The sequence below is a fragment of the Brassica oleracea genome, chromosome C5, assembly GCF_000695525.1.
Source record: "Brassica oleracea var. oleracea cultivar TO1000 chromosome C5, BOL, whole genome shotgun sequence".
Lineage (NCBI taxonomy): Eukaryota > Viridiplantae > Streptophyta > Magnoliopsida > Brassicales > Brassicaceae > Brassica > Brassica oleracea.
This window is the reverse complement of record NC_027752.1, coordinates 3,263,435-3,279,840: the sequence shown is the minus strand read 5'-3', so window position 1 is coordinate 3,279,840 and position 16,406 is coordinate 3,263,435. Positions and strand designations below refer to the sequence as shown.

General features: G+C 37.6%; 2 protein-coding genes across 9 annotated transcripts; both read right to left on the bottom strand.

Annotated features, from left to right (window-relative positions):
- Window positions 1-50: 50 nt before the first annotated feature.
- LOC106294560 (putative lysine-specific demethylase JMJ16) lies at window positions 51-5,557 on the bottom strand. Of its 8 annotated transcripts, none has more exons than XM_013730150.1 (12): window positions 5,369-5,557; window positions 4,875-4,988; window positions 4,404-4,726; window positions 4,263-4,325; window positions 4,102-4,179; window positions 3,526-4,023; window positions 3,220-3,435; window positions 2,900-3,061; window positions 1,313-2,804; window positions 1,124-1,227; window positions 839-1,036; window positions 51-637 (listed from the first exon to the last, which is right to left on the bottom strand). In XM_013730150.1, the coding sequence occupies exons 3-12, from the start codon at window positions 4,716-4,718 to the stop codon at window positions 368-370; spliced, it is 3,396 nt and encodes a 1,131-aa protein (XP_013585604.1). In that variant the 5' UTR covers window positions 4,719-4,726; window positions 4,875-4,988; window positions 5,369-5,557; the 3' UTR covers window positions 51-367. The 8 variants fall into 8 exon arrangements, with proteins under 8 accessions (XP_013585604.1, XP_013585605.1, XP_013585606.1 ...); XM_013730151.1 differs by having other exon boundaries at window positions 4,875-4,978; XM_013730152.1 differs by having other exon boundaries at window positions 4,875-4,922.
- A 1,598-nt stretch (window positions 5,558-7,155) lies between these two features.
- Window positions 7,156-16,365, bottom strand: LOC106295119 (protein CHROMATIN REMODELING 20). Its single transcript, XM_013730916.1, has 26 exons — window positions 16,347-16,365; window positions 15,796-16,026; window positions 15,670-15,732; window positions 15,472-15,567; window positions 15,298-15,390; window positions 15,022-15,212; window positions 14,686-14,929; window positions 13,963-14,076; window positions 13,680-13,763; window positions 12,899-13,252; window positions 12,285-12,613; window positions 12,105-12,195; window positions 11,793-11,999; window positions 11,464-11,583; window positions 11,151-11,317; window positions 10,519-10,660; window positions 10,135-10,284; window positions 9,996-10,051; window positions 9,612-9,909; window positions 9,323-9,452; window positions 8,953-9,008; window positions 8,634-8,860; window positions 8,349-8,552; window positions 8,179-8,257; window positions 7,873-8,090; window positions 7,156-7,788 (listed from the first exon to the last, which is right to left on the bottom strand). Exons 2-26 carry the CDS (start codon window positions 16,000-16,002, stop codon window positions 7,413-7,415), a joined length of 4,296 nt encoding a protein of 1,431 aa, XP_013586370.1. The 5' UTR covers window positions 16,003-16,026; window positions 16,347-16,365; the 3' UTR covers window positions 7,156-7,412.
- Window positions 16,366-16,406: the final 41 nt, after the last annotated feature.

Here is a 16,406-nt window from a genome sequence, read left to right as displayed (position 1 = left end):
GATACGTTGATTGTAGGAGGCTTTGAAACTAGAAAATGTTGGTTATAATCTCTTTAAATTCAATGCCCTTTGGACTTTCAAAACAGAGGAACAGATGTCAATACTAGTAAAAGTGATGTTGAACTGTTAACCAACCCACATATGGATCTTGTAGTCCGACTAGTAACCAAAAACTAATGGTTTCAAGAACCCAACAATTCTTCTTTCTTTCTCCTTTTCTTGTAGTTTGAGAGAACGGAAGAAGAAACAGGGTTCTAGTTACATGTTTCTATCCTTCCTCTGTAAGAATGTCCAAAAAAAGAATGAGCAGAGGGAGCCTCATCAACTCTGTATGTACACAACTAATATCAATCTCCTTCAAATCAAGTCAGCGGCGACTCTGGAGCTCTTCCTTCACAAGTTCTGTCACCAAATCTATGTTAGGCTCGCTTAAAACCTGCTGAAGTGAGCTTAGTTCCTCCATGTTAGCTTTCTTCAGCAGAACTTTGAGAGTAGAGTTTGTTCCAGTAGGCAATAGGATGCTTGTGTTGGCTTCTCTGGGAAGAGGATTTGCAGGGAACTGAACTTGTGGCCTCGAATAAGGCCTAGAGTCCCAATACTCTGTGCAAACTCGATTCACATCTAATGCTTCAATAGCCTGTTTATCAAATTAATGTATATATCTGTCAACTAAATTTACAAATGAAGCCTTACATTTTTAAATCAAAAAAGTTTTTAAAACTGATTTTAGTATTTGTTTTGTATATATAATTAGAAAACCAGATATATAAGGTCCAGTGCAGTTTACAACAAGCATATAATTCTAAGGTTTTAAGTCAAAACTTGTAAAGAACTTTACCTGTATGATTGCGGGTGACGTGTATCCAAACATTTCAAAACCGTCAGGGCTCCCAGAAGGCTGTAGAGGAGGAAGATCTAATCTACCAGCTTTGTGTTGCTTACTTATCTCTTGGTTTACTCTTTCTCTCACCATCTCCCAGCATCTTGTAGGCGACAAGTGAGCAAACACCTCACTCGGATTACCCTCCAAGTAAACCTGACAATAAGAACATAACACACACTTCAGTTTTTGTTGATATCATTCTTTCAAAAAATTTAGACAGTAAGAAACATATCAACTTACCAAGAACAAGGGACTATTGCGTCCAGCATCAAGAATCTCTGACACGTAGAAGCTCATGTTTGTTGGATCCAATATATTTATGTACCTAACCCGGCTTCGAAACCCTGCACCAAACAAGAATTTAGACATTAAGCACTTGCAAAATATCTATGAATATATACATCTGTTTTTGTTAGTCGAGTTTTCAACCTTTGGGAAAAATAGCTTGGCGGTTGCACCATGATTTTCCAGAGAGCACACATCCATAACTTAAAGGCTCTACTTTGCATTTAACTCTCCTCACAACTTTTGCTATACGTGGACCCTTTTGGCGGATGATCCTATCCGGACTATTGTTTTGCGAACAAGTCGGTGTACCTGAGTTACTTCTTGTCCCATTAGATGGTGTACTTGATTTACTTCTTGTCCCATCAACCACATCCAGTATAGCCAAACCTCCAGAGATTTTGGATTTACTGCTAGTAGGTTGATTGCTAATGTCCACTCTATTACATATATCATCAGCTACGGCATTAACTTCTCCATGCGGTACAGAACTCGGTACATCCTCTCTCACTGCTCTTTGGTCATTAGTAGGCAATGATGATATAGTGTTCCGTGTATCAGGCAAAGAAGTTACTTGCTTTTCGAAATTTGGAGCAGGGGTTTTACCAATTGCTTCCAACGCTAAAACGTGGGTTGGTCTCTCTCGTATTATTCTCAAATGCTTGCTAGAAGAAACTGAACCTCGCGAATTCTTTTTACCACTAGTGGGCTTAGCAGCTGCCACAGAGACCATTCCTCCTTCAGGTGGTTGGCAAACTGAATCTTTTAGAACAGAAGACTCATTAACAGTTTCTTCTTTGACAGGCTTCATACATTGGCTTGGTGTTGATCTCTCCTCATTGTCTTTCAGAAGTAAACTAACATCTGCTTGTGGACTCAAGTCCTTGTGCACTTTCCCTTCTTCATCCATCTCCATCTTTCTTTCCGACACGTGTGCACTCAAAGCCAATCCTAAGTCCTGACGCGCCCATCTATACACAGCGCTAAGTTTCCCTTCCACAGCCTCAACGAGAACATTCAGCTCATCGATATCATAGCGAAACAGAAAATATTTACTAACCAACGGACAGGAACACAGCTGCCTCACATGAGTCAAACACGTATACTTCTCTGGAGAACAACGGCAGCCAGCAGCGGAAAGGTGCAAGTCAAAGAAGCAGATACAGCACTCTCTCTCGTTGGTAGCATCAAAATTACTATGCATCTTCAATGCAAGCGAAGAGCTGCATAGAAACTCTCTTCTTGTACGTTCAATGTCAATCCGTGCCTTGAGTGTTTTTGCCAAGATTCCATCCTTTCCGCTGAACTGTTTCCACCTCAAGTTGTCAATAGTATTTTTCTTCAGTAAGTTCAGCTCCCAGTCGGCTTTCACTACTTCTCTTGCAGCCCCAAGCAGCAATTTATCGTGTGAGATGGACGTTTTCCTACCCTGTTGACAGTATAACTCAATGGCAATCTGCCCATGAGGTAGCCAGTCAACTGGCGCTACATTCACAGCTTCAGCACAGTTGAAACCACAGTTAAATCCAGCGTGGTACGCCCGGGGAAACGTCAACACAAACTCTCCAGCGTGCTGGACGCTGCGGTGCACAGGTACTCCTGCCGTTTTCAGTTTTGACGGGGAGAGTTGTGTTACCTATAGTAAAAAAGAGCATCAAAGGATTTATTTTTTATGTAACCATAAACCAAAACAATTTAAATAAATGGATTCATAGAGTTTTAAAAACTTACTAGCTTATGAAGCAAATCAGGCTGTTCTTCGAAAAGGTCAGGCAGATGCTTTCTCATAGCGTCCTCGAGTTTAACAGCGTCCCTCCCCGCAACACCGTACCACAGTTTTGGTGCACCCCAGTGCATGTAATTTAACGAATACAAGTGGTGATCTTCAACATGCTATTTTGGTAAAAAAAAACAATAACACAAGACATGTGAGTAGTGGAAAGTACTAAAACAAAATAAGATGTAGAGTAATGAAAAATACATCCATTGATATAACAAAATTGAATAACAGGAAGATTCTCCAACTAAGTATATGCTAAATCAAATCTTACCCAGCAGAAAGAAGAAAAGCACATCCCAACATACAACCACGGTATAAGGACACCAGAGATATCACTGCCCTCGTGCTTAAGCAAGGATCCTGGAAGCCTTGAGAAATTATTTAGGTTCCAGCCTGATTTTGCATATTTTTCGTCTGAAGAAGAAGATGATAACTTGGGGAATCCGCTACCAAATACCCCAGTTTCAAGGTCGGCACCATATAGCACCTATATCAAAGAATCAACACCTCAGTCAGGAGATGCAAAGGCACTAAACAGACCATAAAACCTCCAAATATAAAAGGAATAAAACTTCACCTCTATCTCGTCAGTTGCTTTATCTACTATACGCCAATATTCACCTTCAACATCCTCAACACCTGGCTCCCAGGAGTTACCAACTCTACACTCTTTATCACAAAAAGGTTCACTCTTCTTAAAGTACTGAGCCTTGAACTCATCAGCATACTTTTTGAAGTCGTTTAGAGAGAACCCTGGACCAGGTTCAAACCCAAACGTCTCAAATCCACTCGTTTCTGTGCTTGCATTGCCGTTGGTGACAGCATCCACTCCCGTCTTCATGCACTTTCTTTTCTTCCTTCTCATTTGATTAGAAAGAATCTTCTTCATTGAACTCCGGTTCTGAAGCTTATCCACTCTTTGCACACGCGTGGTGAATTTAGAGCCTTCCCATACTTGCTTTTCCTTCAGAGGGCAAGGGGGTTTCCAGGAAGGAGGAGGAACAATGCGGCAGATTCCATACTTTTCAGCCTTTGGTCTTATTTTTGCTATATAACTCAGAGTGTCTTCAAACTCCTGCAAACAGGTTTGCACAGTTCATGTCAGAACATAAGGATCTAATATAGAGTAGAAAGTATAGAATGCAAACAAGACCTCTTCGGTCGGGTAGAATATAGGGGCGTCTTCAAGGTCTGGCCTACGAGCTTCATCTGGATGCCATCTCGCAGTTACCTGTGAATATGAAACAAGAAATAGTAAGGCATCTAAGTGTTAAGTTCTTTCTGAAGTTGGGAGCATTAATTGAGATTATTAACCTTCTGGCAGTCATTACATTCTGCACATCCCCGGGTCACACCCTTTGGTAGAGAAGGCTTCTTCTGCAAAGGACGCAATGAATGAGAGAAAAGGCACACAAGTTGCTGCAATTGCATAAGGAACAAAAAAAAAGAACTAACTTGATCAAGATTTTGAGGAGAGGCATTGTCATTGTTAGGTGCAGTGTCATCATCATCACATCCGGCATAGTTGATCCAAGGTCTACGCCGTAGAGACCGAGCAGCTTTGAGTTCATCGGATTCAATCTCCTCCATCTTATTAGCTTGTTCGGTTACAGAACTTTCCACTGGAGTCTTGGTTTTAGCAGCAGCAGCACCAGGGTCAGGGAGTGGTCTTTTTAAAGTGAAAGAAGCATATGATTCAAAGCCAGGAGGAACAGATGGTAACTCATCACTCTCTTCTTTCATACAGACTCTCATCAGCTCTGTCCCCATTACATACTCTGCCAACACCAACATATAAGTCTCAAGAATATCACAACCCAATTATTTTAAAAAACAAACAAATGAAATACTAATAATACATCACCTGATGGAATATATGTATAACGTTTCATTGCTTAAAAAAAAAAAGGGAGAAAAATTGCTTACATAGTTGAATCTAGGGTTTCTTGAATTGGATGGTCAACGGTCCATCAACTGCAGCAAGATTCATGAAACCAAAACTCAGAATCGGTGACAAGGATTTGAAATATCTGAGGAACCCTAGTAATTTACAAAAATTAGTAAATATATGTAATTTAAAAAAAAAAAAAAAATTACAGATTTCATCAGATCTAACCCTAAACTCGACCAAAGAATCAGATTATTTACGAAATTGATGAAGAAACCTCACATGTCCTTATTCCATATTTGCATAAATAAAATACAAATCATTCACCACAACCTTTTCTATATTCCCAGGAAGAAATAAAACAATCTAAGGGATGAAGGAAGAAGAAAAGGGCAAATTGGGAATTAAATCTACAGGTCCATGTTTGGTATATCTATTAAAATCACTCAGGAAAAACAATATGAACAACAACAAAAGCAAGCACAAGATATGATTTTTCTTCACTAAATTTGTAGTTAAAAAAATTAATCACCTTTTTGTTTTTCTTTTCAATAAAAGATTTTTTTTTTTGTTAAGATCATATGAGAGAGGAAACAAACATGTGGCTTGCTTGCTTATTTGCTGGGCTTTGATATGAAAATTTTTCCTAACTTTTCATGTGTGATGAGGTCTGTCTTATTATAAGTCAATAATAACGCTTAAAAAAAGCAAAGCTGATGCAATTTCCTAAGCACCTTGCTTACTCTAATAGTTTTGTTTTTCAACCATCAAAGGTAACTAAACATATAAAAAGCATTAAAGGCATGTTCATTGAGAATATAATTGTGGTTGGCTTTATAGTAAATCGGTTTCCTTTGTTTATCAATTGTTGTTGGCTGACATTTTTTATTCACGGGTGGTGGACATTACTACCTGATATCCACACGGCATTTTTTCCAAAGGATATAATATTATGAAACGCTTACTCCTTCCTATTTAATTTTCGTTTTAGGTTTATGAACATATATTAATAAAATATTTAATTTTGTATATTTTCAATAGAAAAACATTATTATTTATACAACTAACCATATTTCAACTAATAAAATAATTAATAAAAATTTCAAATTAATAAATTCTACTTTAAAACTTTAAAACGATATTTTTTTTGTGATGAAATTTTGTTTCTAGAATGACAAATAATTTAAAACGAAAAGAGTACTAATTTAGATAATAGATAATAGAGAAATTGCACTATGGACACAATTTTTTTTTCCTAATTAGGTGAACACCCGAAATCCTATATAATGGTACTTTAATTGCTAAACACCAAAGTTTACTACTTATTATATAAGTAGATTGTTAATATCTATGTTCTTTTTGTATTATGAACTAATTGACTCTAGATAATATTCATATAGAATAGTGATACATGTAATTATATAAACATATCCATATATTTGTCCAAAAAAATATAAACATACATATTTAGTAATTTTGTTCTTTTAAAGAAAAAAGTTCTGAGAAAAATATAAATCTATGGAAATTACGTTGTCAAAAGTAGAAAACTATTTTAATATTTTGACTCTGAAAAGGCAAATGAAGTTTCTTACCCGTTGTTAATGGTATCAAGTATCAAACCTAACAGCTGGATTATTATATAGGGAATGGACTTTGGAGGAAAAGCAAATGTTACCTCATTTGAAGAATATAAAATAGAGAACTTTTAATGTTTTTAATCTGCTTTTTTATTACGCGTGTCATAATATTTTTTAAATAATAGTTTGGTATAAGCCAAAGATGATTTAAATTTAGAATCTCAATTCCATTTCAAAAAAAACAAGTTGACCATAATTTGGTTTGGTTTTAACTTTTAACTTGGTTTTTAAATAATGTAACACAACCGAAAACTTTAAAAGCCCAATCTACAATCTAGTAAATGGACCCAAACCAAAAAAGATACATGAGTTGAATGTTGGATATTTTACAAGTAGTGGGAACTAAATGAAAACCTTTAGAGAAATAGAGGGTGTACTTCATAAAATAGGGATAAACCCTACTTATCCTATCGTATCAAACTTAGTCCGTGGTCTAGCCAGAATCGATCAGATGGATAAAGCAATGGCTATCTTGAGAATCTTGGTAATGTCTAGTGCGGTTCCAGATACTGTTACCTATAACATGGTCATCGAAAATCTTTGCAAGATTTGGAATCAGCCTTGGTCCTCTTAGCTGACATGAGTTTGACTGGAAGCAATAGAGGGAATGGGATCAAACAAACATGTCGAAAGTTGTATATTCGAATCTCCAACCAGAGTGATGCGTAAATTCAAATTGGAGAAACAAAACCTTGCAATGATATGGTTACTCTTACAAAGTCTCAAATCACTTTAGATTTACAAGACAAGTTCCAGCATGATTAGAAAGTAAACACACTAACAAACGCCCTGATTTTTATCTCGGCAATGGAACTATAATCTAAATCATCTATAAAAGCTAAAAGGAATGTCAAATGTTACTATTCCCTCATAATTCGGTTTCAGTCCCGTACTTAAAAAAAAGTAAACTCAACTCTTTTGCAATCTTCATTTACTATTTTAGTTTACCTCTGAAAGTTTGGGTGCGGGTAAAACATCTTCCCACCTTATAACGCACCCACACTCCCCACAGATTGTGCTGCTACCCACTTTTCTTCCTTGGCTTATGAGTGTAAGCTGATGCGCGATCCTAGTGCAGCTTCGGTTCACAAAGCGACTTCTATTGAACCCCCTCGGGTGGCGTAAGGGCTGTATTTGTGGTGATGGGGAAGGTTTTTGTAGCACAGGTGCTTCATTGACTGGGGCTCGTTGAACTTCTTCCCACTGAAGCGCTTTCCTGTAAACTTCCCATGCCATGTCTTTTTCTTCCTTAGTCAGTCTTTCATCTTCATTTTCTTGTAGCAATGTCTCGTGCTCATGGAAACTAGAGATCCAGCTATAGTAAAACAAAGGACAGAGTGTGAGAAAAACCAAATAATGCAAGTACAGATTGTGAGTATGGTTACTCTTGCAAACTTACTCCGGGCTATGCCTCTGTAGTAAGTTCTCCATCAATTTGTCAGAGTTGCAACCGCGAGATGAAGTGGCCGCTTCCTTTCGCTTGCTTATCTCAGTGACGGCGTCGGATTTCTCATCGTCATCGTCAAATTCAAAAAGATGTAACATCTCTTCTTTGGAGATAGTCCTGTGCACTTGTTGTCTATCCACCACTCTCGCAGCGAGCCCCTCCTTGTTCACCTAAATCATATTGACATATATCTGATACATGAACGTCTCCTTAGAAGAAGAGATACTGAAACTAGCAATGTTTTGGTTCTTTCAATACCTGCCGTTTATATATTTTTTCTTCGATAGTCCCACGTGCCATCAACCTGTACGCAAACACTGGCTTCTTTTGGCCATACCTGCAAACAATAAGTCCACGTGGATGCTAAGGCACATTTCTTAATGCTGTGTGTTACAAAATTTAAATTCCATTGGTAGTCTAAGAAGTACCTCCAAGCTCGAAAGATAGCTTGAAGATCATAAGTTGGATTCCATGAACCATCAACGATGATCACACGGTTAGCAGCATAAAGATTAATCCCAAGAGACCCCGCTCTGGTTGAGATTAGAGTGCATTTCACCCTTTTGTTTTCAGGCTCATTGAACCTATCAACCAACTTCTGGCGTTCTGAGCTTTCGGTTTTTCCATCAATTCTGCATCAGTGCAAGGGAAGTTAGAGCCGCCATAATGGTTCATACATCATTCATGCTGTTATGAAAGAACTAGATACCAACCTATACCAGTCTTTTCCCTTTTTCCAACACTTTCCATGTTTACCATGACGAGGTACTCTTGAAAGATAAAGTTCTATGAGATCCAATGTCGGGATACTCTGGCTAAACACGAGCGCCTTATCACCCACATGAGCGCACATGGATAAAATATCCAATAGCAAAATCATTTTGCCACTATATTCCGAGACCTTATAATTATTTTTTTGAAGTAGGTCGACCCACCAATCCTGGCAAAAAGACAGGATTAGAATCACACCTGTTTACTTTGAAGTTGTTGACGGTAATTACTAATACAGTCGAGCTGAGTAGTCATAGTTACCTTCTGGAGGTAGCCGTCAACTTTATCTTGCAAATCACTCATATTCCTCTGTTTCTCTGTCAGTATCCAAAACAACAATGTCACACATTTTAAAGTTAATAGTTCTCTGTTTCTCAGTCAGTACCCAGAACAAGTCAACAACAATGACGCAAATGTGTTTATATATTTTAAAAGCTATTTAACTTGTTATACTGCAAGTCTGCAAGCTCAGTCAAATATGATGAAGCTTGAAAACATACACGTTTTTAAAAAAGATGATTATCGTTGGTAAGCACCTAGCATTTCCTTAGATCAGAGTTAAAAAAAATATCTAAAATAACTAGTTTAAACAAATCTTTAAAAAATGTGAACAGTGAGAATTAAGTGTTACCTCCCACAACCATGTTGCAGTCTAAATTTTCATCACTCGAACAGTCATCTGGAATATCAACAATGCTACCGCGGCGACCTTGTTTCTTATCTTCACTTCTTAATTGCGGAATCCCTGGATGATTCAAAATCTGAGAAGCCCAAAAACAACAGAGGGGGTTAAGAATACGAAAAAGGATACCAAATAAAATCTCCAAAGTGGTTAACCATGCTTAAAAAACAGTTACAAATTAAGTACTAAATTAATAAAAAAGATTGAAGGACTAGAAAAGCATTTAGCACATTTATACCTGGGCCAAGACCTGGTAAGCAGCAAAAAAGTTTTTTCTCATCCTTTCATCTGCTCTTCCATCATTGAACCCATATAACTTAAGAAATCTCTTATACAACTTCCGCTGCAAGGGCGATAGTTTGACAGATATTACGAAGACTGTTTTAGGTGGCAGATCCTTTTTCACGACATTCATATCCATTCTTTGCACAAATCCTTTCAATTCCTCATACAGGATGTGTGATCTTTGGTTCATAATTTTCACGTCCTCTGCAGTTGAATTCATATGCTGTCCGTTTTCTATTGGATTTTGGAAGCTGCACGCAAGGTGAAGCACGAGTAAAACTCTAGAAACATAACATGAACACAGGCAGATAGTAAGATACTGGTAGGAAAGGCTAACCGATTTCTAAACTCAGGGCTACTTCCCAAGAATCCTTCTCTTACAAAGTCAACCATCTGTTGCAATAAAGACATAAATTAAGAAACAGGGGCTAAGAACAAATTAGTCACAAGTTTATATGGTTCCTTCAGTAACTTACGCAATAATATTCCATGAGATTGTTTTGAAGGGGTGATCCTGTTAAGGCAATTCTTCTCTGGCATTTAACTTGCTTTAATGCTTGGGTTGTGTCAGCCCTGGTGTTCTTGATAATGTGAGCCTCGTCACAAACAAGTATATCAGGTCCATCCTGCAGCCACATAGGTTCAAACAATTGCAAGAATAAAATATCGCAAGCATAATCAAGAGAAAACATTAGAAAAGAAAAATCTATAATACAGTAGGCATCACAATTCACAAAAAGAACTTAAACAAAAAGATTAATCCTCGAATAAAAGGAATTTGTAACCATAAACAGCAAGTGAAAAGATAATATAAAAAAGGGTATAAAACAAGAAATATAACAGTGAAATTATAGTCTTACCCTCAAGGCACTGCAGAATTCTTTGGCCGCATTTATATCCTTCACCCCCCTCCCAAGAGACAGGTTTCTAAAAGCGGCATATCCCATCAAGAAGACTCCGCCCTTATTTCTCCACTTCCTTAGCAAGTCCAATCTCCTCTCCCTTCAAAAAAAAAATACGGAGGAACTGAGTTGGCAAACTGTCACCAAAAGTACAGTTGACATAGGCCAAACAAGAAGTATTTAGATTATGGACCCTTTTGGAAATTTTGTAGGAAGTCAAAACAGCTGAGATGTTCTGAATTCGGACGAGAGGCCTTGCATCTATATTATTTTATTAGGGACATGATATTCACGTAGGTTTAGTAAACGCAACATTCAGCAGTCATAGGGCACACAGCTTTAGATTAATTAGGCCCTACTTTTAATAACCTAGAGTAGATCAGAATAATATACAAACACATATCTGAACTGCCAAGTAAAGGTTTCGGGAGAAAAAAGGTTGTTTTGAGTATTAGTTAAACAACGATAGTCAAATTAGAGAAGAATAAGAAGACACTAGACTTTGAAGCGTCAACCAAATGCCTTTCAGAAAAACTTTGGAAGCATGGAAAATCTGCAACCAAAAGCTTCATTCATAAAAGAATATATACCTTGAAACGTCTTCAAGCATGAAGATGCGAAGTGGTTTCACTTCTGAAGGCATCCACTTCGTAAATTCACTTCGCCAATTGTGCAACACATTTACAGGAGTCACAATAAGGGCAGATTTCAGACCCAAATCAACACATCTCATTGCAGTGTACAGGAACGCTATAACCTGATAGATTAAAGTGGGAGAAGATATAATGAGCCAGTAACACCACACACCATATTAACAATTAACCATTACCAGTATGCACCAATTAGACAGGACGATAATAAGATACATGCAAACAGACTCGTGCGTGAAAAAAAATTTAGTACCTGAAAAGTTTTCCCCAGGCCCATTGTATGTGCTAGAATGCACCCAAGACCTTTATCACCAGACTTCACACTGTTGATAGACTGAATAATATTTTCCCACATAAATCTAATCCCTGTAACCTGAAAATAGAAACCACCAAACTTAGGGCAGAATTCATTTCCATAATAAGCATTTCTAGAAGAGATGAGTATGTTTAATGCCCAATAGTGCAGGTGACAAGACTCCGACTATTCACTTATCAAAAATGATTTTCTGAAAGAGATGAAGTATGTTATGAAACGGTTTACGCTAAACAAAGGATGCACAGAGCACACATGTTAATGCTAACCTGATGGGGTTTTAGTTTGGCAGATATGCTACGAGGAACTCTCACAGCTTCTTCACCAATCTCCCTAGCCACATTCACTATGTAACCACTGTGTGCATCACCAAGAACCTCAGCTTCCGCACCTTCTGGAATTTTCACGTCTCCCATAGAGCTAATTGTTTTGTATCTGGCAGAAAACTGCAAGGACCTAAGGCGCTCCTGTCGTTTCTACAAAAAAAAAAAGAACCAGATGTACAATGAGTAAAGAAGCCAAAATGAGGAAATATTCAAAGTTCGTATACAATATAACAAATATGACTGTCGAGCAAACACCTTCTCAATTGCTATTTTACTTCTCGTATCTTTCCCTAGTTCAGCATCATCAATTATCCGCCGGATTTTCTTTTTCAATTTCTTCTTTGAGCTAAACAAAAAAAAGTCGAAATCAGTTGAAGACATGCTGGACTTTTATACCCGCAAGATATATGTGTATATATATATATATGATAATACCTTACTGCTACATTGACATCAGCATCTGTATCAACAGAATTATTATCAGAGCTGGAATCAGAGCTAGAATCCGAGCTGGAATCAGAGCTCGACTCCATTGACTTCTTATCTCCCATGGCTTTCTCCAGTTCCAGTGTCAATCTTCGCAGGGGAATTGGAGCGCAACAGCAACAATCCCAACCAGAGGATTGAGCTTCGGACAAGTATTCGTCACCAATATTCCTCTTTATACATGATGCACAGAAAAGTTTTTCGCATGACCTACAATTTATTAAGTCAGCAACGTGTCCACACCATTCACAGTGACGTTCCAAAGAGGCATCAAGCTGCTGGTAAGAGCCAAACGTTTTGGTTAGAAAGAGAAATATATGAAAAGAATATTTGTAAATTGTAAGATTACGGCAACATTTCTATGTGATCCTCCAAATAACAAAAAGCAGTATATGCACCAAATGAAAGTAACAAAATGAAAAACGATTTAACAAATCTATGTAGTCATGAATCGACTACGAGTCTACGACAAAAAAAATCCCTTCTAATTAAGTGTCTATATCTGGCCCAGACGCAAATGCATTGTAAGTCACATAAAAATGGAAGAGGAAAAAAAAACATACCTTAGCAACTCTATCTTCAATTAAACGTTTGCAATCCATGCAAACTATTACATCTAAAAGCGGATGACTATGCACTTCCACAGTTACGTTATTACAGGCAGTACACCTAAAATTTCTTGCTGGATTCTGTGAATCGTCTCTCATGGTATCTACATTAAGATCTGCGACGGGGACCATCTTATCTGCATCTGAATTAGACAAATTCCCGTTTTCCTGTTTGTTAACTTCATTATTTTGAAACTCAGTGCTATTCTCCGGACATTTTACTTGATCTTCAGCAGGGTCTGGCGCAATCGAATTCCCATACAAATACGCCGAATCATCATCCCTATCCTCTGCCGTGTGCCTGATAACCTGAAATAAAACCAAATGAAGACTGCGACGTGAGCCAAATTATAATTCCTTCAGACCAACACAACCCAGTCACTGCATGCCTTAAATCTCGCTTTAACACAAGACAGAACCGTCACTACTGACAATCCAGCAACAAGATGTAAAAGCTAAATAACAGTCAAATGACCATCTTGTACTAAAAAGATATATCCCTGATGAAATTTATACCTTATATACATGAAATCACCACAATATTAACTACACAAAATTTATAGCAAAACACAAACTATACGTGACTAAACTCTCGAGAACCAGGCTCACTAAAACTGATATTCCATTATACTCAACTGATAACCGGTGACACTCATGTAACTAGTAACCCCAAGGAGTCTTGAATAAAATATATGCTATGCTACAAGAAGAAACTCAACGAATAAGTAAAACAGACCTGTTTAGATCTTTTCTTGCGTCTCTTCCGTTTCAAACGAAGTTGAAGCTCACGATCGATATTTATGTCATCCTCTTCTTTGACCTGTTGGTGATTTAATGTCATATTCAAGATAATAAATTAAAAGGCGGGAGTTGGGATAGTCTTAAATCGTATTAAGAATACATATTTCATTGCAAACTGTGTAAAAGCAGGAACATAAAGAGCATCCAGAAACGGTAATACTTTCAAAAGTAGTATGCTAATTCACAGAAATGAAAGAAGTTAAGTAAAAATATAATACCCTTATATAGTTTTTCTTTTGTTCTTCAGTGAGGGCAAGTTCTCTTTCGTTTTCTATTGCATCAGCGAAAAAAGGGTCTGCCAAACTTTCATCTATCTCTTCAATTTCCTCCACCTGAAAGAAAAGAAAAAATTACAGTGATAAACAATCTGAAGTTATATTAAGTTGTCTTCCAGCAGTAGGATGGCTATAATTTACGGTTATAAAGCCCGATATTTTAAAATGACCATTTTTGTTGCACTAACTTGAGAAGGAACATTAAATCTTCAAAAATAACTTGCATCCCAAGGTAGCAAATAATGTCATGTGCATCATCTAACTGTTACAACTAATGATAACCAAGTTAATGCTCGAATTTTGTCAATCCTTTTAAGACATGAGAGCTTAGCTTAATGTTTTATTCTTTTAATTTTTGACATCAACTTGGCTTACTATTTTTATGCTTATGAAAACCTACACCGTAGAGTGAACAATGTTTCCTATCCTGATCATGGCACAACAATGGACCATAAATTTATTGACTTGCAAGCAGAAACTAACAAGGAAAAAAAATGCCTGCTTTCATAAAATGTATTATGGCAGGTAGGTCACCCAAGTAAAAATCGTCAAGAAAGGAGATGCCTAGCGCTTTTACTTGGAGAAAATTCAACAGATGAAATATACGCAATCATCATCAGCATCAGGGCTATCAGGAAAAAATAGAGGCATAGATGAAAATTTTACCTCATTGACTCCTGGAAATTCTAATCCCATGGCTGCAGCTTGTTGTGGAGTGCTTGCCAAGTAAACAGAAGCCCAGTGCTTACTACCGAAGGAAATAGCATCATCTCTTTTTTCCGAAAAAACTTTGTTGAGAGACGACCAGTCAAGCTCAGATGTTCCAGTTATACACTCTTTAACAGCATCGTCAGCAAACTTTTTCTCCAGAAACCCACTAGCTCCCTCCTCCAAAAGTTTTCCATGTCGTCTACACCAGAAAAATGGTTAAATATACCAACCATGACGTCCTTGAGTAATTGTACTAGCTAAAAATTGAAAACAAACAAAAAAAAAACCTACTTTCGGACAGGCCGGTGGGTGAGAAGAAAACTCTCTGCTTTAGCCAATGATTCCCCAGTTTCTTTTGTTACTTGAGTCCCAACCCAGTGCGATCTTTTTTTCCAAGCTTCGGTATAGCAACCATTAGGGGCTTGACTTTCGATCATTTCGTACAATTTTGGAAGTTCAATTCCAGCACCATCAAGTTGCTCCTTTGAGAAAGAAACAAAAAGAGAATATAAATTTGTATGTTCTTTTAGAGTAATAAATAAACAGAAGAAGCAAAACCGAGCATACCAACAAGTTTGCACTTTCAGTTTCAAGCTCATCAAGAGTTGCCTCCCATTCGTCTTTAAATGTCATCATCTCAGCTTCCACAGCTTTATCCAGCTAAACCAGGCACGCTCTAAGATGTTAAATACAAAAGAACAAAGCACCTCTAAGCTATGATAGTATGAGAAAGAATCTAACCTCATCACCGTGGAGCGTTTGCGCTAATTCCTCCCTAACTTCACTCTCTACCTTAGAAAGAGACTCCTTTTCGAGTGATTCCTGAGCTTCAGCAGCCTAAACACCAATGTGGAGTCATTGTGAGTGAGATTAAAACCAGGAAGCTAAAACTGGCCTACCAAGACCTCCTCCATCAAGCAAAAGGAAGAGATTAAATACCTTACTCTCTACTCCCAAAAGATCTGAAATCAACTCGTCTACTTCCTCCTCGCTCAGAGGTTTCTGCAGAATAAACGTATATTAGGTCATGCTGTCACGACAAAAGAGTATCCACAAGTTGCTAACCTCAAGGTCCAACTCATCATCATTCCCAGACCGCAACCCTTCCTCTTCATCTGAATTAGAAACAGAACTCTCAGATCTCAAATCAGTATCTTGCATCTCCTCATCTTGATTGTTGTTTTCTTCCATCACTTCATCATTCTGCTCCTTTTCAATCTCCACCTCCATCATGTCTTCACTTCTATCCATCTCTTCCTCTTTTCCCTCCATTGTATCCTCTCTTCCCTTCCCTTCCTACTGAATAAGCATTAATAACCAAAACATTCAGTCATAAGTTAGTAGATTCATCCTTAACTCAGAAACTACAAAAGAATAACCTAAATGTAATTAATTCAAATGGAAAAGGTATTTAATATTGATTGATTGATTCTGGAGATCAAATCACGCCCTATCATTTAAACACTCTCTAAGATCTATGAACCACTACTCCACTCTGATACCAGAAGCGGAACAGACTTGATGGAGATAGTGTACAACGCTTTTAAGTGAAGCGAGAACGAAGCGAAAATCACGCGACGACGACGAAATTGAGGCTGTGGCTAAACAGGGCTTACCGACTCTAAGTGCAGAGAGATCACGAAAGCGATAGAAGAAGAATATTAGGGTTTGTTTGG